This window comes from Nansenia antarctica (assembly GCF_963989245.1).
Source record: "Nansenia antarctica genome assembly, chromosome: 7".
NCBI classification, from domain to species: Eukaryota; Metazoa; Chordata; class Actinopteri; order Argentiniformes; family Microstomatidae; genus Nansenia; species Nansenia antarctica.
Window position 1 is genome coordinate 13,963,848 of NC_137677.1, and position 25,775 is coordinate 13,989,622.

The 25,775-nt window shown below is 41.2% G+C and overlaps 1 protein-coding gene across 2 annotated transcripts in view; it reads left to right on the forward strand.

Moving 5' to 3' along the window:
- Positions 1-12,992: 12,992 nt before the first annotated feature.
- The window catches only part of pbx1b (pre-B-cell leukemia homeobox 1b), a gene marked incomplete at both ends in the record, with an annotated part of 52,235 nt that continues 39,452 nt past the window's right edge, over positions 12,993-25,775 (forward strand). For both annotated transcript variants that reach the window (XM_080537200.1, XM_080537201.1), the window contains 2 exons: positions 12,993-13,180; positions 14,630-14,703. In XM_080537200.1, the coding sequence (XP_080393326.1) occupies positions 12,993-13,180; positions 14,630-14,703 (262 nt within the window). The remainder of the gene's footprint in view (positions 13,181-14,629; positions 14,704-25,775) is intronic.

The window sequence follows — 25,775 nt, forward strand, 5'->3', positions numbered from 1 at the left end:
GTTTGTAGTTACCGGCTGTATATCACTACAATACTATACACAACTTACTTATTATGGACAAGTGCTTTTTTTTGTGATCAAGATTTTTTAGTGCTTTTAACAACACATAACAATGACAATACAGAACAAGAAAGGAAGGGAGGGAAAAAAGAAAGAAAACAAAAAAGAAAAGGGGTAGTGTAGCAGACAAGTCACAGCCAAATAGTAGAAATACAACACAATCCGGATTGGGGTAAATGGAAAATCAAATCATAGAGCAGTCAGGTTGGTCAAGTTCAATGAATAAGCCTTCCACGCATCAACTGTTCTGGGCCTTGCTTTGTTCAATCTGGCAGCTGTGCACTCAAGATTCACAATCCTCTGTAAAGAGTAAAACCAAAAAGTGTTCATACTGAAATCAGGTGTCATCCAATGTTGAAGAATAGTTTTTTTTTGCAGAGGTGAAACCAGCAAATAGCATTTTCTTTTGCGTAATACTTAAATCAAAATCAGAGTCATCATTGAGCAAACATAAACATGGATTAGGAACATAGTCAATCTTAAATAACTTGGACATTACAGAATTGACATGTTTCCAAAAATTGGTCACGACTGGACACTCCCAGAACATATGGAGAAATGAACCCGGTGTGGGGGTAGGGCAGAATTGACAGTAGTAGTTGGGTTGTAGTTTCATTAAGTATCTTCTATATGGTGTAGCATAGGCCCTGTGGATGACTTTAAAATGAATTAACTGATGAGCTAAGTTTTTGGAGGTTGAATTGAGATTAGACCATATTGTGTCCCAGTTTGGGTGGAAATCCAATTCACCAAGCTCTCGGCTCCATAAAGCCTCAACCGCAAGTGGTTTTTTAATTGCGTCCACTAGATTGCGATATATTCTGGATACACAGCCACGAGAGGTTGGGGTATGTTCAATCCAGGCTATCATGGGGTGAGTTGGAAGTGGGGAGCGCGAGACAAGTGCTTTTAAAAGCATATTTACACGTTATGTATGAAACTGATTAAATATCTTGAATTTAGCGTTTTCAAATCAATTTCATTAATCTCGAAGTATTAAAATACATAAAGTATAAGCATAAGATCGGTATGTTCTGTGTCGTTTTTGGGAGAGTTAGCTTTTAGATCGAAAATAATGTGCCTTCCATCCCTGTGGGATTTATTTGAGGTCATTTATGTTGCTTGGTCGTCTGCCAGCGCGGCTGGATTGAAACATACGTCAGCGGCGTGATTAACGGATAATGACAGACCTGGGTGTCGATATGTTCTCCACTCCAGATTTGTGGTGTGGGCATGATTGTCGGCCCTGGCCCGATATATCATCCTCTTGGAGTCAGCAGAGCCGTGTGTGTGTGGGGGGGGGAGAGGAACAGAGAGGCCCAGAAACTGAACCATTCTAAAAAAAAAAGAGAGAGAGATTTGGAGGCTCCCCTGATGCCCTTGCGAACGTTATTTCTCATTTTAGTGTACTGGCAGTAAATACCTTGCTTTTGCCGTCAGTGGTCCTGGCCTGAACCCGTGACCTCCCTCGCTCTCTGATGATACTCCCATGGTCCCCCCTGCTCAAGGCTGCAAAGAGCGGACAGCGTGGCGGGGAATGGAGGCCCTGTAATTCACAGCCCTCTAGATCGCCTGCCAGAAAGTATTGATTTTTGTTTCCCCCCAATCTCCAGGAGAGAAGCAAAGAAAAGATTAAAAACACTGTCAGTTTGGAGTTGAATAAGAATCCTGCACATGGGAGATACCTTGGAGAGCAAGGGGTCAGGGCTGAGGTATGTGTCTCTTTATGGCTTTAACTCTTTCTTGGGAAAAACACTCCACTTCTACACCATTGAGAAATAGTATGTACTCATAGTATGGTTGTTACGGCTTGATGACATGTGTGGTGTACATTTGTTTGTTTGTTTGTTTGTTTGTTTGTTTGTTTGCTTGACATGTGATCATGTTAACTGACTTTTGGGCCAGAGTCACTTTTGTATTGCTGTGGGCTATTGAAGGCATTTTTGGCACACAGTTAAATGGACCCTATTGACTGTATTGTCATCCACTAACCCTCATTTACAACTACCAATATAGTAGCAAGTAGCTGTTTTGTCAGAAATAGTCTTGTCAGTCAGTCAGCATCATGTACAGTCTCTTAGATGACCTGCTTAGGAGAACTCTGGTAGCACCTCTCAATCAGTCCTGAAACCTCTCCTTTCTTTTTGTTCCAGGCAATAGTTTACATTATCAGGAGTGAGTGAACATTTCAGTACCCCTGCCCACATGTGTTAGAATCACAGCAGTGTGGTTGTGCGGTCTGCATTTTGATCAGAGCAGTCAGAGCCTATTCATCTCTGTGGTGTTGAAAAGGCCCCTTATTGGCCCTGACCCTACATGAAATATTGTCTTATCAGCTGAACATGAGTTGCCATAATGCATTAAGGGTGGCACATATCTCCAGCTCTCCTCCTCAGTAACCCCCCCACCCTCTCTGTAGAGATCACAAACAGCGTGCTGTCACTCCCTGTCAGCCCCATACACCCCCCCCCCCTCTGATGGACCAGCTATTTCTAATCACCTCTCACAAGTGTTATCTATCTATTTATCTATCTATCTATCTATCTATCTATCTATCTATCTATCTATCTATCTATCTATCTATCTATCTATCTATCTATCTATCTATCTATCTATCTATCTATCTATCTATCTATCTATCTATCTATCTATCTATCTATCTATCTATCTATCTATCTATCTATCTATCTATCTATCTATCTGTGATGTGTAGTATACTGCACAGCCACACATGCGTTGATGTACATTCAGTAAAGTTCATCTGTTACAAGCATATCTGTTGTATTTTTTAAAAAACCTTGTTTTTGAAGCATGTGCAATGCAATATAAATTTCTGTTCTTGCAGACAATTAAGTATCTAAGATTTTAATATATATCTTCTGTATCTACTGTATATCTACTGTGTAATGGCTTAATTACTACAAAATACACAGATAGTTACTGTACAGCAACCACATATTGAAAACAAACGTACATTTGTAGATAAAACAGCCTCTATCTAAAAGTTCAAATTTTACTTTCTTTCCACTTTTGAAACCAGACACAGTCAATAGTTCTACATTGGTAAATAACGGAAGACTGAAGATGCAACACATAGATCCAAATTAGTGTGTGACAGTTCTTCTTTAGATGCTGTCACACAACGTTCATATGGCAGGTCCTGTGTTCTATTATTTACTGATTTTAGTTGATAAAGTGTCGTCTTTCCTTTGGGATGATGCTCGTTATGCTCACAGAGAAGGCTTAAGTCTTAGAACTTTAACTGACATGTACTGCAGCACCCTTGCCAAAACACATGTTTTCTCTTTAAATATTTAAGACCTAACAAACAAGGTTGAACACCTAATGCTTTGTGCTGCTTGTCACGATTTTACAAGTGTTGTATGATGTAAATTAATTGGTTGGATCACACATTCTCTTTGTAAATCTGATTCAATGGGATGAAGCTCTCGAAATGTAAGATGATGTTCAGAAAGTCACTCTGTACTGCATGGTTTAGCCCAAATATTTGGAAAAGTTGAAAGCACATGTATGTTTAAAGTCAATGGTGTGTGGGTATCAGGTAAAAAAAGTGTTAATATGTGAATTTGATACAAGAAGGTCACACAACCATTATGACTCAATATTAAAAGCCATGTACCCAGCCTTGACCTTTTATGGTCATTCACAATTCTCATGCCATTCCCTTTAATGTACAGTACTTTCCTTTGCTGGGTATCTGCACATTTGCATTTGTTGTGTTGTGCCTATTTTGTCATTCCCTCATACACATCCTATGACAATTTCCAATACATTTTCCTCCATTTGAAACATTTGGTTTACAATATACAGTAGTAAGTGATGTATGTTATAATTCCATTTGGTACCGCGTCAATACTGTATATTGTAATATTGTATTCAATATTGGGTCATACTATACGATAACACTTTATTTTAGTGAACACATATTAGGCACTCATTTGTAGCTTATTAATATTTGCTTTCTACCTAGCCCCTCAAGAAACCCCCCCACACACACATCCACACAACGGTGGGGGCAAGGTTGGCCTTGAGGTTAGCCAGTAACCGCAAGGTCGCTGGTTCAGTCCCTGTATGGGAACCAGTGATTGGAGGGTTGCTGAAATCACATCCAACTGGCCAGCTATGACATGACTTATAACATGATAATAAAAAAACACTGAATAAAGAACTAATGGCTAGCAATACCCCAAAATTGCCCAATTAGCTACTTCTCAAACACTTATAAGCGACAAATGAGCATTAGAAGTGTTCCCCATACTACACTGCTACCCACTTTATAAATGGCTTCATAAATAATTTAGAACTATCTTATAAACTGTTGATTATTTGTTAATGAATTCTTTAAAAAAACATTACCAGTTAAAACTCACTAGTTCAGATTGTTCAATAGGCGCTTGGTGCTTGCCAAATACTGCAGTGAGCTTAAATACACACAACACACAGCACACAGTTACAGTATTCAATTAGAAACTCATTACTCACTTAATGTAAATTGTTACCCAATATTGTATTTTACAATCTTTCAAATACGTTTGCTTCAGTGCAACTGGGACAGCTTGCATGACAGTATTGCTTTTGCATACATATATTATGCCTATGAGCGTCCAGAATAATACTGACTGGACACACACCACCCTTCCCCCTCATGTGCTGATTCCCGCCTTAAAGGGGGGAGATATAGCATTATTAGTATTTCCAGCTTGCTGTATTTCTGTGATCCCTTCTCTGCCTCTGTCCCCTCTTTTCAACTCCAACAATCCTGTATTTTAGCCCATCAATCCATCACTCAACACATAGTGATGAAACGCTGAGATGATAGAATCTATTGACATGTTTTTTTTATTAGCTCTCTATCGTAAGTGCTGGGTAAGAGGTTGCTTGAAGACTATTTATTGATCTATTGCTAAACACTTGACTTTTAATCAATCCATTTTTATTTCATACAATGCTGTTTAGTATTTCAGGTGCAGTAGATCATGTACGAGACTGATAGGTATAAGATCTGACTGCTAATTACGACGATGTTGAGGTTTTAAAAAAAAAGGAAAAAAAGAAAGAAAAACGAAACGCATTACACAATGAGCTAGTATTTAATGATCTAACCTTCTGTTAGCCTATACGTCTGTATATCAGCCACTATGGTCAGTGACAGTGTGCATGCTTGTGGTAGTGATGGTAAGCTATTTGTAGGTCAAGTGGGTGATTTAGAAACAAACGTGTTTCTTGAAATTGTGCACAAAATTGCAGTGTTGCCTGAACTATTTAATCAGACAATGGGCTGAAATGTGTGTATACTACACTTCACACATAGTATAGTGAAGTTATTCTTTGCCTTGTTGACACATGTCCATATGGCTGTACAGGTGTGAGAGTGCTACCCTGATCCCCCCCCCCACCACTATGACACCGCTGATTTTGGTTTGTCCGATTGGCTTTGGCAGAATGAGAAGAGGGGTGAGGGGATTGGAATGTATTGGTGAGTAGAAGGATTAACAATAGAAAATGTAGTAGGATTAACAATAGAAAATGTAGTAGGATTAACAATAGAAAATGTAGTAGGATTAACAATAGAAAATGTAGTAGGATTATCAATAGAAAAAGCACACATGGAGTCATGACCAGATATGCACAGATGAATACACATACTGTAAATGACTCACACATACTTACACAGGAGCAGGCGCGCATGCCTGTGCACACACACACACACACACACACACACACACACACACACACACACACACACACGCGCGCCACATCACAAACATGCAGCTGAAGCCCATGTGGATTGGGAGCAAGCTGTTTTCACCAGCAGCCTCCCCCCCCTTCCTCCCCCCGCCCCCCAGTCAGCAGAGCTGTCAGACAGGCAGCACTCATAATGAAGGGTAAAATATTTTATTCAGATTTATTAATTTGAAAATGAAGTATGCCTGTCGACAGAGGGACAGTTCTTCTCAATCTGTCACCGTGGAACCACTCTGCGCTGACACCGGGATTCATTTGTCTTGTCGGCTCTGACAGTCGGATTCTCCCAGTGCTCTACCGAGAGGGATCGCCCAGGGATTTTTCAGCCGGATAAAACACATTCCGACAAGGAACAGCCTCTTTATTAATGCAAATGAGACCCAAAAAAATGCCAGCAACAGCTATTTGGCTCTACACTCCTGGATCCAGCTCTGTTTTTTTTTTTGGGGGGGGGGGTGTTTTAATAAAATAATGCCCAGAGAGTGGCACTGAGTGTAGAGGCCTACAGAAGGACCTGTCACTCTGCAGCTGTGAAACTCTCCACACACATGGTCAGAGGATGAGCTTTTGTTGTCCTTTTCCAAGTACTGTACTTCAATTCACAGCAAAAGAGGAAAATACGGTAACAGAATCCAAATCGCTGTCCTTTAAAAAAATAGGGTGAGATGAAGAAAATATTGAGGAGAGAAAACAAACATTTCCCATGCTCAGAGGTGTGTCCACAGAGATTCTACTCACATTGCAATGCTAAATTTAGGTATGTCTTTTCAGATATTTATGTGATATTTATGTGATATCAGAGTATCTATGTGATGTAATATCATTAAGCTTACCCAGCAATTCCAAAAGAGAATTCAGAATTGTGCTCAAATGATAACTGCCTGCATGCAGTAAAAAAAAGAAAAATAAAGTAAATAAAGACCTATTTCAATGTTCCCTTCTGATCCTTGTTATTTAATGTTCTAATAATTCTGTAACATGTCAAGAGTTGCCATGTTGCTGTGTTTGTGTGTCTCTGTTTGAACCAAAGGGCAGGAGACTGTGGCTGTAGTGCTTGGCTGGATGAGCGCAGGCGTGTTGTTGTTTTATTTCGCCGAGAGTCCTTTGACATTTATCTCCCCCCACCTGCTCTGTGACGGTGACTCCAAGTGACAGGGTCCTCTCTCTCTCTCTCCCTCTCTGTCTTTCTCTCCATCCTCTTTGGCTCTCTCTACCCTCCCCTTCTTCCCTATTCCTATCTCTCGTTCTCTCTCTCACTCTCTCTCTCCCCAACCCACTGTTCATGTCCCCCCCCCCCCCCCCCTCCACCCCCCCCCCCCCCCCCCACAGCTCAGGCTGTGTATGGGTAGTGCATCTCCACCCTCCGCCCCCTCCACTCTCAGACTGGCCACTCACATCACAATAATGTAAATTGAACCCGGTGGGCTATGAGATCGTTAAAAGGGGGAAAGCTGTCAATCAGTATCATGTGATGGGGAGACAGCAAAAGTTGGGGTGGTGAGGACGAAGATGTGCATGATGCGATTGCTCCCCTGTAAGGTTTAAAATGGGATGGCTTTTCCAATCCTTCAATTACCTAAATGGACAAGATGGGAATGGAGTGGGTGCTGCCACTGTAGCTATCCTGTAACGCTCAGATGGGTTAATTGGTTATCTTCTCAAACAAGGTAGAGACTGTATTTCACTCGGGAAGACATAAGGCCTCACTCAATCAGAGTCCTCCCTCTGTCAATATTACAGGGCGCCTCTCAACAGCTTCCCTGTGTTGGATTGCACTGGGAGTATGTATACGAGGACAGACTCGTTGCAATGCGTGGAATGGAATGTGGAATCCTATCAAACGTGTGTTTGATAACATTCCTCATTCCGTACCATGCGTTACAATGAACCCGTCCTCCGATTTCAACCTCCACCAGCCTTCCCCTGGTACAGTACTCCCCTGAACCAAAATGTGATTAACATGTGCATACATTAAATTTAAATTAAATATATTATCTGTATTTTTTATGCTTTGTTTTCATTGTAATTCCATTTTGTCCACTTGTGTTGAGAAGTCAATCCTTGAATACTTCAATACTTGACCCTTTGCTGCCAGTTCATTAACCTGACAATAAAAGAGGTCCTCATCCTGCCAAAACTGCACCCAGTCCTTCCATTTGAAAAGCATCTCAGCCTCTCTTCTCTTCTATCTTTCCCCCACAGAGCCAGCAACGCCTGGGCCGGCCACCCACTTCATCAATTGCCTTCATAATTTTAAAAGCCTTTTTTATGTTGTTGTTTTTCTCTCATATAGTAAATGGAGCCATAATTTAATATTTTAATGCATGTTAATGTGTTGTTTAACCTTCTAGCAACAATCAGGCGTCTCTAAAAGGTTAACCTTGAATGTGAGCCAGTGCAGCGCAGTGGCACAATAACGCGTCAATCTTTGAAAAACATCTCTGTCTAATGGATTGGTGGTTGATTGCGCGGTCCAATCTGGAGGTAGATGCCATATATATTGGATAGGCATTAAAACAAGCATTTCTCAATTTTCTTCCTGCCGGCCCTCAGGGTCAATGGATCGCTAGGGCAACAGAATGCTGAGTCAACTGTTGCTTCTTAATTTATCTTGGGGTTTCATTAAAGCTTCATTTAAAGGCTCCACTTTGCCAGCACAACATTAAATAGGATTTTTTTCAAAGTTTAGTTAAACAAGCTGAGAGTTAAAGCTTATAGGCTACAGTCTGAGAGTATATTTTTTATATTTGGAGCCATGTTGGATGCTAGGTGTTGTTGTTATTTGATGTGTAGCCCTCCCCCCACTACAGGGAAAAGAGGTTGGGGCCAAACCAAGGAAACATAATTGAGATGGCAAATAAACAATGTCATGATGGATGTGACACACAGCTTGAACAGACACCGTTTAGACTTGCAAAACGAAAGAAAGCAAAAAGGTGTCTTACCACATGAATGTGAGAGGAGTCACCCATGTTAATTGTCAGAGTTGTCAGATGTACAGTGTACTGTAATACATGATCAGCTTTTGTAAATAAACACTAATAGAAATGTAGTAATTAATCAGGCATTGTCCAGCCTCTGGAAAAGGTGTTGTTTCTATTTGAGCATGTTTGTGTATTATGAAATGGTAGTGTTGCTACTCTACTACTAGATCCCCTTCGGTTTGCTGGTTTTCTACACTTAGTTTTCTTGGCTCGTTCACTCATACACTCGTCTGTCTTTATTCTCGGTGTGTAACCAGCAGCTCCAGCCCCTGAAAGGTACATGTGAGACGCTTGTGATACACCACTGTGACAGTGCTTGAGCAATGGGCCTGTCTTGTTCTGGGGCCCCTGCCGAAGCACAGTTCCCCTTTGTTCTGTGATGTATTGATCCATTCAGACCTCCCCTCCCCAATGTACTCCACTCTTTCACTCTGCTCCAACCAGCTTATGTCGTGTCTCCCTTCACTCCCATTCACACCCATGCAGCCCATACAAGAGCCTCCACATGGCGAAAAGGTTCCTCAAAGGAAAGGCCCTTTGCTTTGTTTTTCTGTCAACTACTATAGTTGACTTCTTTTCCTATATAGTATGTCCCTACTACGGTATGGAATACCATTGGAATGGATCTTGATGTTATTCATGTTTAACAATTCCCCCCATTACTTTTGGATACCCTAAAATAGGGAGAATACAGTATATATAAAACGAGTTGTAATTTCTGAATGGTGAAACTAAATTATGTACACAAATACCATCAAATAAAAGCGGAGAATCTCTCCTTTAAACTCAAAGTAATTTGATTTAAAAATCCAAACTTTTGGGGTGTAGAGACCAAAAAAAGAAAAAAAATTCTTCACTGTCCCATCACAGGGCACTACATATACTGTATATCTACTGCCCCAGGGGGTTGTGAGTTGAGGGTTCACTCCACTATCAACATCTCCCTAGATTTCTTTGAGAAACAAAGCAATCTGGACTTCGTCTCCTTTGGATTTGAGATGAAAAGTCACAAGTCACACAGAAGAATCAGATGAATGAATATTGAGGAATTGAGCAGATAGACCTCATTCCCACAGTCTCAGTGTCACATCTATTTTTTCATCCAGAAACAGTACCTACAGTATACACATCCTACTGCAGTGGGGCACATTAAGTTGATTGCGTTTGTATCCAGATGAGAAGGACTCTCTCTGTCATCTCAACAAACAACAATCAGATATACTGCACATTAAAATGTCATCCCCTTTCATCCCTAGGACTATACTGTAGTTTGTGGGTGAAAGGGAGGGTTTATCTGCATATCTTCATCACATGGAATGACCTGAGGCCTGGATGAGAGAGTGCTCAGTCTGTCTCAAGCACTAAGGAGCTCTACTGATACACCTCTGTGACTGCTGCACTGTGGGCTCCCGTTCGCCCTCAGCCATATCTGAGCACAGAGCACAGGGGTGACTACTGTCTTATAGGCATGTTTCACATGGTCTAGGGGGGTGTGGTCTGAGTGTTTTTAAGTGATTCTGCTGAGGCTCTCTCATGGATGAGAAACATGATATGAGACTTTAATTCATGTCTTTATTCATCTGTGCAGCATTACATTACAACTTCTCAAGTCTATATTTTGCCATTTGTCAATAGCTGCCTGTCAGATATTTCCCCTCACGTTTAATCAAAGCGAGAACTGATACCAGCTATGTAACTTAACTTAACTTAACTTAATCATGACAATGACATACTGTAGGTATACTGTACTGGGGTAGGTAAGTAAGTGTGATGGCAATGTATTTGTTCATGGCAATGTACTGTAATTCAATGCAATTTATTTCCATGTACAGGGGGAGATGGAAAGCAATGGCCCTTCTAACTGTTGAAATAGGAGTATCTTTCTCTGCCAGTGTCCTCAAATCAACAGCTACCATCCAATGCTATGTTCTACTGTATATGGAGGTGTGAAGGCTACGGCTACAGTTCTTCCCCCACCATAGTGCTATATTTGACAGCGCTGTTAGAAGCTGCCATTGTTACTTTTAATAACTGTGACAACATTACAGAGAATCACTTCAGTGTGGGCAATATTGTGGTGTATGAAATGAACAGATACAGATCGTCATGACACTCAACATTGTACTTTGCAACTGATCTTGTTGCAAATGATGTCCTGTGCTGTTGGCCATTGGATTATTGACCGCATTCCCTATCGAACATCGGTTAGTTCCTGATGATGTGCTTTTTTTAAACCTAATGTATGGGAGGATGAAGAGGAATGTCCAATTGTTTTATTTTCTCACCGTGCATGTTTGAAAGTATCGGGACACATATTTAGATTTCTAAATGTCTTGGCTGCTAACAGAACTCAGCAGATGTTAGGGAAGCGTACGGATGTCTGCTGTACAATAGACCCCCTCAGGTATTCTCATTATTCTTCCACTTAGCAGATGGCAGGGAAACTTACCACACTTACCGTTATACATCATACATATTCTGCTTGCAATTGACATAGGCAGGGTTTTCACCGGCGCTCATAGGGAGAGGTACCTAGCTGAAGGATACAAGTGCAGCTTCACCTGGGACTGGATGAGAGACTGTGAGATGTCACTGTCAGGACACCTCAAACTCAATATGCTAAACAGCTGTACAGTATTCCGATGGGCTCATCTTAATTGTATATATTTTGAATTAACCGTTTTCCTTGGTATACAAATATCTGGCCTGATATTATGTTCGAATCTCTAGTCTAATGCCATGCCAAAAGGATACTTTGAATGTTGCAATAGTCGTTTTGTATGTTGGATTATTTCTCACTCACAGTCAGAGTAATCATTGTGTTATGTAATGCAAGATACTCTGTTGAGTATGTCCAGCGTCATATAGCCCCTTATAAATTGCACAGCATTGTTCATACTTTAGTTCCACACTAGAGAGCTTCCGCCCCTCCTCCCTCTGTGTGCCTACTGTGGCAGGAGCAGCGGTACTGAGAGCTGTGCTGGCCCTGAAGGGCACTTTTCAGCCTGGCCAGACACACTCGGGCCTTGCTGCTTGGCTGCGCACCATGGGTCACCGGCTTACATTAGAAGGACCCAGCCAAACTCAACCATGTGAAGCCCTCCAACATACCTGAAAAAAATAAAAAGCAATGTGAGGGCTCCTCAATTCATGTGTAAATGCTCCCAAAAATAATAATTGATGTGGTAAATTAATACACTGTATGAATAACGTATTTTAGTTGTTTCAAATTAAATATGGAACATTTTTAGGATGCTCCATCAGTAGTAGGTCACTTTGTGTGTATTTTTCTCCTGTCCTTAATATTTCAATAAGCACCTTAAATATCTAATAATGAAGGAGAGGGTCGATTTGTTTTTGATTAGTGTACCTCTATGGGATAAATCTATGTCTCGGCAAAAAAATTAAATGGACTACTGTGGAGAAAATTGAGGTCTTCCTCTGGTCAAATGGGAAAACTACAGCAGACCTCTTGTGTCATCTACTATTATTTATTTTAGAGTTCAGGTTCTATCCATCACTGAGTTGCCACTCCGAACTGTCCTAGTGCTTACATTGGCCACATCTGCCAGCTTACTCCTGCATCCCCACCTTCAACGTGCAAGTGATTGACGTTTCATGAGAGGCACCTCAAGGTGGGGCTAAATGGTCTCTATTCCCAATCATGTCGCGTAGGCGGAGTCTGCCTTTCATATTCTCATAGATATGTGCTTGCCAGCCTCCTCGTACTGTACGCAACAAAAGCAGAGCGGATGGAATAAGTCGAAATAACCCACCACTTCAGGTTTCCAAAACCCACCTTCGCGAAAGGCACGCTCTTGATGAAAGGGGTCTTGTGTTGGCTGGACCACAGGACCGCCGTATTAAAGGAAAACCCGTCTGAATTCATATTTGGTAGTTGAAGTCTGCTTATCTTTCCACGCACAGCCAGGGTCTGCTCCAAGGCAGCGTTTCAGATCAGATTTCACATTCAGCAGCAGACCAGCTGGGAGAGAGAGAGAGCAGAGAGGGCTTGTTTCTATCTCCTCCCCTCTCCGACTCTCTGGGTCTTGGCGAACTCAAGAGTGCGAAAGAGCGAACGAGCGAATCTTGTGCGCGATCGCTCCGTCGGAATTTTCCAAGGATTTCCTTCAGTGAGATTGACACTGAGGGTGATACATAGAATTACATCGGAAGAAAGAGATGGACGAGCAGCCACGGTTGATGCACTCTCATGTGGGAGTGGGGATGGCAGGGCACCCCGGCCTGTCGCAACACATGCAGGAAGGCACCGGAGGAACGGACGGCGATGGGAGAAAACAGGACATTGGAGACATTTTACAGCAAATAATGACCATCACAGACCAAAGTCTGGATGAAGCTCAAGCCAGGTGAGGTGGTAGACGTCCCCCCCCCGTTCGTACAGCCGACAATATTGACAGTGAATCGTTAGCAAACTATTTGTATTTGAAAACGGAAAAATAAGACTCTCACACCGAGCGTAAAATGTGGTATTGATGGAACAGAATTACGCATAAGCCTCCAACAGCATAGGCTACTCCGAGACATGGATGAAGGCATTTGGGTTAGATAAATAATGGCAATGCTCTCGTAGATAAGGCTATACACTTTGAAAAATGCCGTTAGTTTTGATTGGGAATGACCTCTTGAAATCCTGACATTTCTGCAGTGTTATACGGTCAGCAGACTGGATTGTTTTAAGTACAGGATATCAGTTTATGATTCCCACACTTTTTACTTTTCACAAATTGATAAGACAAGAATGACATCTTAAGTATTTGTGGATTTGTTACCTAAACCACCAGCATCAAAATGCTTGACAACATAATTGTTGTTATTACAGTACATTGTGTTGACATTGTCGCCTTTGTCACTCGAGGCGCAGTGTAGCAGCTTATGGCAAATCTACATAACAATATTATGATATTTGCATTTACATAGAAACAATTCAATGCAGTCATTATTATAAGACAACTGTGGACTCAGAATAGGTGTTGAGATGTGCACGGCGCTAAGGCTGTGTTTACACCGTGGTGGACAAGAAAAGTCTGTCAAAACGCCATATGAAACTCTCTAAACATGAACACAATCTGATTCACAGAGTTTATAAAGTTTACGATAAACATGCACCATTCAAAACAACAACAAAAATATATATTTCGAACTGTTTTAGCTGTTAAAACACAATTGACATAATAAGGTAGGCCTATGCATGGATTTTGGATGTGAAGTGAATGATAACTAAATAAACTCGTTTATTTGCATAAAATCAAATAATTACTAATTAACTTGATTATAATACCCAGTATTACCGTATAATACCTTAAATGTATCTATGAGGTTTAGAATGATAATATAATGATTATGACAGTGGCAATGCTATCTTAACCAAACATTACAAGTCATCCCATGCGTGGTCACATTGAAGCTACTCATGCACTTTTAGTTGCGTTTTCATTAATAACCGAATGTGCTATGCGCAACAAATTGCAGCAATTCACACAAAGTTGGTGTCCATAATTTCCTAGTGTGTGAAGCATGGAATACAAAAAAAGCATATTAAACATATTGCTGAATTTTTCTCAAATATTTTTATTATTTTTCTTGAGATTAGGACAATACAACATCCAACAGGAAAGACAGACACACATTAATACCCACATCACAATCTGGGCAAAACAAACAAAAAAACAACATATTGCTGAATTATCTTGAAAGTGGGCAATAAATTATGTTTTATAACATAACAGTAGCATCCAATCATCAATATTGTCATCGGTTTTAGAGGTTCTTTTAGGAATAACTTTTTTTTGTTTCAGGAAACATGCCTTGAATTGCCACAGAATGAAACCTGCTCTCTTCAACGTCTTGTGTGAAATCAAAGAAAAAACAGGTAGGCCTATTGCTTTTCATACTTTACATCTGAAAAATCTGGCCAATACAAAAAGAAAATCCACAAATCTGTCCGACTACTCTGTAAATGTATTCTACTATGGAGAAACACAGTTCCAGCTTGTTATACAACAAATAAAGTCGTCCAGGTCAACCAGAATATTTGGGTCAAATAAACATTTTCTCAGAAGATAATATACTAAAAGTGTTTTGTGACTATAGGATAAGTAAAAGAGTACAAATAATTCAGTTGACATGAAGAACTTGTTGCAGCTATACTGTAAATGTTTTACAATTACAATGTTTTCTTATAAGGAGTAAAAATACTCCCACAACTCAGACCTATATTTCCTCGTCATTGTCCACGCAGCAGTTTTGTACAGTACTATTACACACACAAGCTCGAGGGAAACTTCATTGAAAGTCCATATCAATTATGGTGTCAAGATATGAAGGGAAGGGTTTGATGGTGTTGGTGGATGACGGAAAGTGTTGAGCCAAATTACCATATGCATCATAATGTCTTCACTTTTGTGTAAGCTGTCAAATCCGGTGAGTATGTCTCATTTAATTCAGTTGTGCCTCTCCATTTATGTTGTTGTGACAGAGTATGCTTCTAGAATAATTGCAGTAAGAGCAGTTGGAAGGACATTGCATAGGTTGTGTTTCCAAACCATTTTAAAAATTGACACAGATACAATGAATTGCTGTTCAGCGATAGTGTGTATCTCCTCTTTTTATTTTCTCTTCTAAGAATGGGATGGACTTCAAGACTCCTACATTTGCACTTGTAAGATATTGAGATTGCTATCGCTCTTGTGGTTTGATGTGTTCCAGTGTGTTTCACGGTCGTTAGTGCATGAACTAAAATGGAATAGACATGAGAATAAAGGAGATATCATTTTCATTATCTCCAAAGGCTCACTGGCTCATAATTCACTGCTGTTGGAAGAGATGGGTAACACTGTTTGTTTTCTTTCTTGTGTGTGATTCCGCTCTTCTTGCATGATGTTTTCATTGAAGTTTTGGCTCTCGAGCCCCATGTAGTTCACCTTCAATCGGCCACTGTCTCAGGAGAGCAGGGGGCCTTTTCAGGCCTGCTGGCTCTCTTCTCTTTTTGTGTTGTCTCGGTAGGTTTTCAGAGGGGGAGTGACACAGTTATGCATAGTGTTTTACTCCCTGGCGTTCCACAGAGTTCATCCAAAGTTCGGCTCCACATGGAGCGCAAAGTAACTTGGACCTCTTCCTGGCTGTGCACCCTTTGCTTTTCCCCTCTCAGTTGGTGACCCACGAAAATCCCCTAGCCTAGGTTTCCCTGCTTTACTAAGACGTGGTATGGGTGCTGTTTTACATAGGGTGAAGATGTCGAAATTCAGATCTTTATACTCGGCCTGGTTTTGTCATCACAAGTGATTATTATTAGGCTATTGTTTCTGTCGTTTACACTAAAATAAGTGATGGAAGAAACCCTTATGATCTTGAAAAAAGACACATTTTACCAGTGTACCAAGGCCTATTGAAGAAAAAAAAGTTGTAAACCTGAGATTTACTGTTTGAGACGCTGTTTCAAATCACCTCCATATGTTGCCGTACATGGAGTTAGAATTGCCTTTAAACCCAAATTGTCAAAAGTAGTTTGAGCAACTGTTTGCTGACTAAGTCTGGAATATCTCCTGTGTTAAGTAAACCATAACTGGGTCCTCTAGGCTTGGTGCCAAAGCATTAAAAACCTTACGATGATTCCCCCCTGTAAAAGGAGTCTATCTGTTTAAAAAAGAAAAATAATCATTATTACAACTCAGCCACAGGATAGAGTGAAGCTATGTCAAGCCTGGGAGTGCTGTTAGGTTTCAGTGTAAAGCACAGAGCTCACTGTACAGACCTCTGGTGCTGCTTCAGAATTTGTCTTGTCTTTAAACATTACATTTGTATCAATTCTCCCCATGCATCAATATGGTTGTTTCGGTCTGATTTTGACGCCATGATTTTCACCTATAACAATCATGATTTTGCTGGCATATTGTAAACATATTTCAGTCAGCTTTCATCTGATGATACAAATAGTAATGCTGTAGGTCATTTTTTCATGTTGTAAATATATGTGAGAAAAACAAATTGCAAGTAGTCAATGTCTACACTCTTGAGTATGACCACTGGCTAGATAGTCACAATTCTAGTCTTTTGTTAGTCCTTCTAACTATATTATCACAGTAAACTTTTTCTCCAGTTGAAAGAAGGAGGTATGAATTGAAAAAAACTAAATTCACAGTTGCTGGTTGGTATTTTATGAATATATTAATATGTTGGGATTTTGTTGTAGCATCAGACATAGTCATGGAGATGCTTATCTTCCATCGCTGCCATGCTCTTTCCATCCCGAACTGTCCCCAGAGCAGCTGACAGCACCTGCAGGATAGAATGCCAGCGTCGAGCGAGGTCTGAACTCCTGACCCACTCTGTGTATATTTACTGGGATGCGGTGAGCGGTCCCAATAGAAATACAGTTCTGTATAAACAAGCACAATCGTGTGAGTACACCCTAGAGGAAAGTAGCAGGAAGGAACACTTTATTTAAATCCAGACATCTTTTCTTTCTTTTCTTTGCAGACACTGCTTTGTTTATTTTTTACCTTGACAGCTTTGTTTCATTCCACGGCATATTTTGGTTAACTTTCTTATGAAAGGATTGTTAGTTACAGAGATGGTTGTGTGTGTGTGTGTGTGTGTGTGTGTGTGTGTGTGTGTGTGTGTGTGTGTGTGTGTGTGTGTGTGTGTGTGTGTGTGTGTAGGGGACAGAATGAGCCCCACCCCCCTTCATATGTGTGCGTGCCTGTGTGCATGTGTGCATTAGAGAGAGAGAGAGAGAATTCATACTTCAACTTAATTAATAATAATAATTAATACATTCTGACACACTGCTAAGGCTGAGGCCACTGTAAGAGTAAAAGCAGTTGTACTCAATGGTAGGGGTTTGTCTGTGACAGTAGGCTACATGTCCCAACAATACCCACCCTGAGCCATGTTATGAGTTGTTCTGGCACAGGGGACTTTCCAAAAATACACCCAAACAATTTGACTCCACTGCTATTGGGCTATGACACCTAAACCGTATGCTAACTCAACTCATTGACTGTATATTCTGGTATATAGGGAGGCAAAAAAGATAAATGTGACACAACTCAGACCTGATATTATATTTGACTGCTTACATAATGCACATAAAGGTTAAGTTCAAGTTAAGGTCAAGTTCAGTGTATGAGTTATTAAAAACCTGGTTTGGATACTTTAAACAGTATAGTTAGCTCTTTGTTGTATTTGACAGCTGTGCATATTTTCTTTTCAAAGGAAAACAAAATGTTTCTAGATTTGATATTTAAGTATCATTCAAGTCTTAACCTTAACCTTGCATTTAAAGTAAACACCAAACGTTATTTTTTTTAATCCATTTAATTTTACGACTCTTTTTTTAAGAAAAGGGCCTTGTCCCAGACAAGCAAAATGCCTGACAAAAATGATTTGGAAAAGGATCTAAATTGACCTCTGTAAACACCTCAGCCACATCATAAATCTCCTGCAGTGTCAAACACAAGCGCTCCTTCAGTGAGGTGCTCAGTAAATATGCTGCTCTGACTCGCTGTTTAATTTTTTTTCTCTCTCTCTCTCAACCTCAACAAAAGGCCAGCTTTCTTGTGGCCTGTGTTTGAATAGTCTAAGGTTTCACGCCTGGGGGATGCTCCATTTATAAAAATGACTAGCGGAGTGATGTAATGTTATTTTTTGAAGGGTGAAAATGGGGTGTTTTACAGAGGGCAGCGCGGTAATATTTGACGCGGGTGAAATGAGCCAGAGATCTGATTACTGAGGGTGTACAGTACACTACGTTGAGTCGTCAGTCCATTCACATGCTTGGCGCCTTCCTAGCCTGCCTACTCTGACTGAAGAGTCCAGTGTGCCCTACGCTCTACCGCACAACGTCAGATAAACAATTTACGTCAACCGTCATGATCACCAGAGGAGAAGCTGTTATGAATTTAAAACGTCAAAAGCTAACAGCGTAATTGACACCCATAAGAATTAACTGTAGAACTCTAGGTCTATTACATATTTAGATTTGCGCAATGGTGTATTTTGGGTTTGCAAGTCACATCTAGAAAACAAAAGGTTACAGATATATTTCAGTGGAAATAGCTACATTCTCTATTGAAAGCCCTCTTTGTGCCACTACAGTATTATGGTTTCTCAAAGAAGAAATGTAGGGCTGTGTGTTCCGAGCTAATGTAAACTAGCAGCCTGTAACAGTTTATTTTACATTCTATCAATACAGGGGGATGTAAATGTCTGCTCAGATATAGTGTGTTATGTCACAGGGGCTACGCGTCCCCCCTCCCGTCCGTGTCTCCTGGCGGACGCAACGTTGATGCTAATATGTGCAGCTTTTGTCTCCCTTTTATCCTGCCTGCCTCTATGCTGATGCAGCAGCATTCAAAGGAGAGAAACGCCAAGCTAGCCACCACAGCTGTTTCCCCCATCTCTCTGTTTAATCATCCTCAGAGCGGAAGCCTCTAATACTGCTCATAGAATCACAGCATAGGCAGTGGGCAAAGTGGGAGAATGTGAAATGTAGCATTTTTGGATCAGCCATCACATGGCTTTTTTCCCCTATCTTTTATTTGAAGTAGATTTATGTAGTGCGGTATCAGCAGTTAAGGGGATTGGTTTCATGAGTGACACCACTGTAAGTGGTGTGTTGTTACCATGCTTACACTAGAGCACAATTTAGTTACTTTATGAATTATGCAAATTGTCTGTGGCCCTAATTGAGACAAGTTAATCATATTAAGGAGCTTAATTATAGGAATGTTACTGTGATGTGATTTGCTAATTAACAATGACATCACATTTACAGGGAAATTGATCTAGCTGTTCCAGGATGAGTGGGTTCTCCCCCAATATCTTCCTGTTATCCCAGTGACAACAGTGGAGAAGCCCCCCCAATGCTGTGTTTGAGAGTGGGGGGGGGGACAAACACAGTTGGAGAGCCCAAAGAGAGATACAATTATCTTTAATCTGTGAGGCACCCAAAATATAGTTCTTTTTCTGTTATAAGAAATACTACATTTCATTCATAAAAAAATGCAGACTATCATAAAATGAAGAATAATGCAGTGTGGTAAAATAAATGTATACAATGTATAGATTTTGTCGACATGCCTTGCCAGGCAGAATGAACAAACTTCACTGCTCAAGATGGGGGATACAGTTCCTTAAATTGATTGTGTTGGCTTCTTTGGGCTCCTTTTTTTAGAGGTCTTTTTGCACCATCAGTCCCTCTAGGTTCGGTCTGCCTTCTTTCTTGCTCGCCTCCTTAATATGTTACGAATATAATCAAATCTGCAAATTTGTTATGTACATTAAATTGAACATGCAATGGCACTTTCGAATGCCGTTGCCATACCAACCCCCCAGGAGTTCATTTTCCTTAATGCAAGGCTCAGAATCTCATTTCCTCCACTCTCCCCTGCTGCTTGATGCAGGCGCCACCTCCAGGCTTCCACTGTACGTATGAAAGAGCCTGGTGCTGCCACACAGCTTTCAAACGCTGGAGCTGTTATAGAGGGAGAGAGAGAGAGAGAGAGGGGGGGAGGCTTCTCTCCACGTAGTGGAAATGACACAAATTAATATACACTACTTAAACCAGACCAAGATGAATGGTTCCCTTTCGCTGCGGCTTAGTCCTACTGTCAGTTGCCGGGTGCTCGTTGGACAAAATCAACACTAATCAACATTTATTCCACTTTTGCCCTGGGCCCTCAGGAGTCTGGTGGGACTGTGTGGTCCCCCCCCCCCCCCCCCCCTCCCCACGCAGAACCCCCACCTCCCCACAACCCATCCTCCCCTCGTCCATCTCGCTACGCTTTTCACCTCTCATCCAGCTCCTCCATACATCACCCTCCTCACGCCGCTCGGCGCCTCGCAGGAGAGCGCGCCCCCTCCCATCAGACCACATTACAGTCATGATAGATTTTCTCTTTTCATTTGCATCTGATATTTAACACTGTAAAGCAGTTCCTCTGTCACTTTACAGTACCATAGGTGGTGTGTGTGTGTGTGTGTGTGTTTGCATGTGTGCATGTGTGTGTGTGAGTGTGTGTGAGCGTGTGTGTGTGTGTGTGTGTGAGTGTGTGTGAGCGTGTGTGTGTGTGTGTGTGTGTGAGTGTGTGTGAGCGTGTGTGTGTTTGCATTTGTACATGTGTGCGTGCGTGTGTGTGTGTGTATGTGTTATTTCCTCTTTTCACAATAATCTTATCTACGGTTCTCTATTGCATTATCAGTAACAAGATGTACGGTATATTGTGTTACGTATGCATTATGTACATATGTGAGTGGATTTTCCTGAAAGCAGCATTATGTATTCAAATGCTCCATTACTGGGAAACTGAGCACCTCCCTCTCCCAAAAGGGCTTGCATTTCCTTCATGGGGAAAAAGACAAGGCAATCACCACTCTGTTTGTGTCGCATTTCAAAGAAACACAATATAATATCAATGTATGTGCAGTTATCAGATTATGAGTCTATCTTTCATTCTTCTGTTCTCTACAGTTGTTTTTAAGTACACATTGTAGACCAAAGAGCTGACCATATTTGACTAAAAAAGGAATAGTAATAGAATTCTCAAATTAAATAAAAGTGTATTCATTATATACACAGGATACAGCACTTATACAGTATCTCTATGAATTAGCCTAAGACAAACTTGAATGGTATCACCGGTAATAATTCGACAGATAATATTATCAATGTTTTTTGTCAGACTGTGTCCTGTCCAATAGTATAGTAGGCTACCTGCGTTAGGACAACAGCCCAAATATCCTCATAAAAAAATGTACCGTCAATGCAAATCACTCATAATTAGACAAGCTAATGTATGGCGGTAATCAACTGCTGGTTCTCATTATATCTCAATGTTTCACCACTGTGTTACAGCTCAGGGGACAGTTATAAATATATATATATATATATATATTTTTTCTTTTTAAAAATCGGAATCAGTCTAGAATCAGTCATTTACAAATACTGTGATTAGAAAGGAAGAGTGTACACTATAATATGTACTGTCTGTTTGTTGTCCTTCTTATATGATTGCTGGTCCGTAGACATTGTTGTGCCACAAACTGGCATCGTCGGAGCAGCTTTGTCAGCTTTGTATCTCAGGTGCCAATCTGTGGCTCCCAAAATAAACCACCCGTCTACATGGGCAGGGGAAAAATTTAGAGGGAGCATGTTGGGCCTCGTGCCCCCTGAAACGAAACAAATGTTCCGGAGCAGAAATGCACCGTGGTCTTGGACGGCTTCCCAGTCCAGACACTAGTGACATGACGGGTAACTTTTAGCATGGGGGGTGACGTGCTGCAGGATCAGCAGGAGGGCAGAGGAGGTTGGCAATGGAGGCCCATGAGGAGTGTGTCTAGGGTTTGAGATTGAGATTGAGATAACGTTTATTGCCACTATGCGTTACACATATAGGAATTTGCTTCGTCACCACAGCAAGTGCGTTTATACTTTTTTCACATATCAAAAAATAGGACAACACAACAACAACACAGGACAGACAACAGTGCATTGGATAGTGCGGTATAAAGTAAAGTGCAGTGCAGAGTTTTTTTTTTTTACAGAGTCCAGTTCAGTCCTGGGCAGACTTGGGGGCGGGGGGGGGGGGGGAAGCCAGAGTCATTTAACAGCCTGGCGGCTGAGGGGTAGAAGCTGAGCCTGTGGCGGGCCTTAAGTGCCTTAGGCAGCCGCAACCTTCTTCCAGAGGGAAGCAGGGTGAGGAGGCCGTGGCCGGGGTGGTACTGTACATGGTACATTATATTCATATACTCATATTATATTATTATTATTATTATTATTATTATATTCTAATTGCAACAGATATTGATGCAACTGTATATCCGTACCTATTGCCTACTTCACAAAGTCATGGATTCAATTGAAGCTAATTAATTGACCACCAAACAAGAATTAAGACAAGGAATTTCTTTGTGCAAGATATAATGTTCAATTTTTTGCAATGGGCTGTGTCTACGGGTAGTGTAATCTCAGCTTTTTGTAAAAAGCTGTTATCTTTTTACCTTTCTCTTAACATGTGATTTTATTCCACCATTGACCTGTTAGATACATTGACAGCTCTTTGCTATCCATTCAGGGCCTCTTGCAATAATAGTTATTCTAACTGTTGTTTCCTCCTCGTCTGCTATAAATGGCTGTCATTTCCTCTCAGCGGTGCAGCATTACACATGAGCACCTTTGGCTTAGAAGGAGAGAGAGAGAGAGAAAAGTGTATGTATGATTGATGACTGAAGTCACATTCAAACTTCCTTGTGGAAAGAGGGTTGTGATGGTGCGATGGGGGTCATATACAGGAACTTTGGCACATCTCCGAACCACCTCGGCCTTGTTTTCCTGGGTCATGTGGCCTTGAGGTTGTTTCCTGTGCAATCTCAGTCTCGCTCCAGAGCTATAGCTGGCAGGGCATTTTTATGACTGGTGTGGCCTGAACTAAAGCTGGGAGTCAGAGGGTCTGAAATGGAGGTAGAGTACAGCTACACACCGCATGGAAGACGGCCACAGGGCTAATCACATAGACAAAGGAAATGACTTCCCTCCCTGGAGAGAGCAGGGGACTATATGCAATGGCTGCAGAAAAGATCTCCTTAGAAGAGAAGTGTCATACTGTACCGGTACTGACTGTACACACACACACACACACACACACACACACACACACACACACACACACACACACACACACACACACACACACGCACACACACACACACACACACACACACACACACACATACACACATCAGCATGAACACATTGTAGTGGTGTGTATTCAAATCTATGTCATTTGTTGAAAGACCCACAAGACACTTGTGGTGTGTGGGTTTTGTGGATTCAGAGATCTGTATGAAATCTGTATCATTGGGGGTTGAGGAGGAATTGAATAACTTGTGTTTGTATACAATCTCATTCACTTGAGTAGAAGTGTCATTGGTAACTGTAGCTCCTTTGAAAATCACAGCTGCAGTGTTCTCTCACTTTCCTGTGCTACGATATAAAGAGATTGTGTTGATATAACTTAATATTCTGACAACAGAGGCGAAATAACGACGGTTTAGGAGTTTGGAGGATAGCATAACCTTGATAAAATGCTCATCTCAATGACATTGATTTTCCCCATCCATCTTCATCCGTTATGAAGTATGCAAATGGAGCCGGCGGATAGGACTACAGTACAGTGCTGTTAAATGGGCCATTTCAAATGTTCTGTGTACCATGCTGACTTCCAAATTTACCACCATCCAATTCAGTGCATGTTCAAGTGTTTTCCCTCTCTCTCCCACCCTTTTCTCTCACTCACTCGCTCCTTTATCCTTTATCTCCCTCCTCCCTCCATCTCTCTAGCTCAGTCCTGTCTTCTCTTCCCCTCTCCTCCCCCCCCCCCCCTCTTTTTTCTCCCTCCCCCTTCACTCTCTATCTCTCTCTTTGCTCTCCCACTCTTTCTCTCCTTGCTTGCCTTTACAAATTAGAGATATACTGCACAGTGTCAGAACGGGTACTCATAAAATATTAACAGCATGTAGAGAGAATTTTACATCACCACATTCTTCTTCATTTTTTAACTATGTCAGCACAAGCTGTGGAACAGTTATTTGTGTGTGTTCATCTGTTTAGTTACTGGTTATGAGAGGCCATTGTCTCCCCCTGGCATTCTATCCTTTCTCGGTGATCCGTTGGAAGGCGTTAGCCTACACATTTATGTTCCTCTGAAGACGATGTACCTGCTAGTGTCTCACCACCCTTCAATCCTGTATTGGTGAAATAGTCCAGTGCTCTATACTGTGCTCTATACACGCTCAACTGGAGCCTAGTCTATCCATACTCTTTTTTATTGAAACACAGCTAGATGTCGCTACGTCCAGTCAGTAATGAGCCAAGACAATGGTAGTGCTATGTTCTTCGTTATACACACTATTTCACTTCCATTTGACATGTAGCCATCTGATAGATATGATCCCAAATCAAGTCCTATCGGAGGCCATTTGTGATTTAGGGTAGGTGTTTATTGGGGGGATTTTATGACTTAAGCATTTATTCTTTTATGATAAAGGGAAGACTCAGACAGTTTTAGAAACACTGCACACATGCTTGTAGTATATGGGGCAGTAGTTGTTAAAATGTCTCAGATGATGTGGTAGTATTGGAACAGATGGCGTTTGACTTATCATTTCGGTCATATGTTTTAATAGCCATGATAAACAAATATATGGGGCCTAATTAAAAGTTGAGCATGCCTGAGAGCAATCATCAAATGTTACCCAACGTAAAAGGACGCGCTCGCGGACGTTTTGAAGGATCGTCCTGCGCGACAGTTTAGCTTTATCTGATTTATCTGCACATGCTATGATGATTGATTTTACTTCTCTTTTTTATCTCCCGCGGTTCATGACTGGTCTCCGAGTGGGCGGGTATGGCCTCTGTGTCTGCCTTTTTGTTGGATGGCCCCTATAAAGATGGAGCTGTCAATCACGCGTGGGCTTCCCAAATCCTAGAGAGCGTCGAGTCTCAGGGTTCTCCGTTCTGACGAGAGACGGGAACAATGACTTCTGTTGAGGCTGCCTTCAGAGTGTGATATCCATCCCATAAGTCCCATCATTGCAGTTTTAATGTATCACAATACATTCAATCACATCCAATCACAAAGGCAGTAAGGCACAAAGGTCGGTGAGGAGAATAATACGGATGCGATATAATAATGCAGATTCAGCTATTACATTCACATACAATCACTTCCATCAACATTTCCCTTCTCATTGATGCAGTTGGACATAGGGATAAAATTGTTGGTTTTGAAATACTGTATATGATGTGAAATGTCTTGTGCCTGTTGCTACTTGAATACATGTATTACATAACGAATTGTCACTTTAAGGACACATTTCTACATACAGTAAGAACGGTGTCCTCTCCCAGATGTGCCCCAGCTACACACTGATTTATCCAGTTAT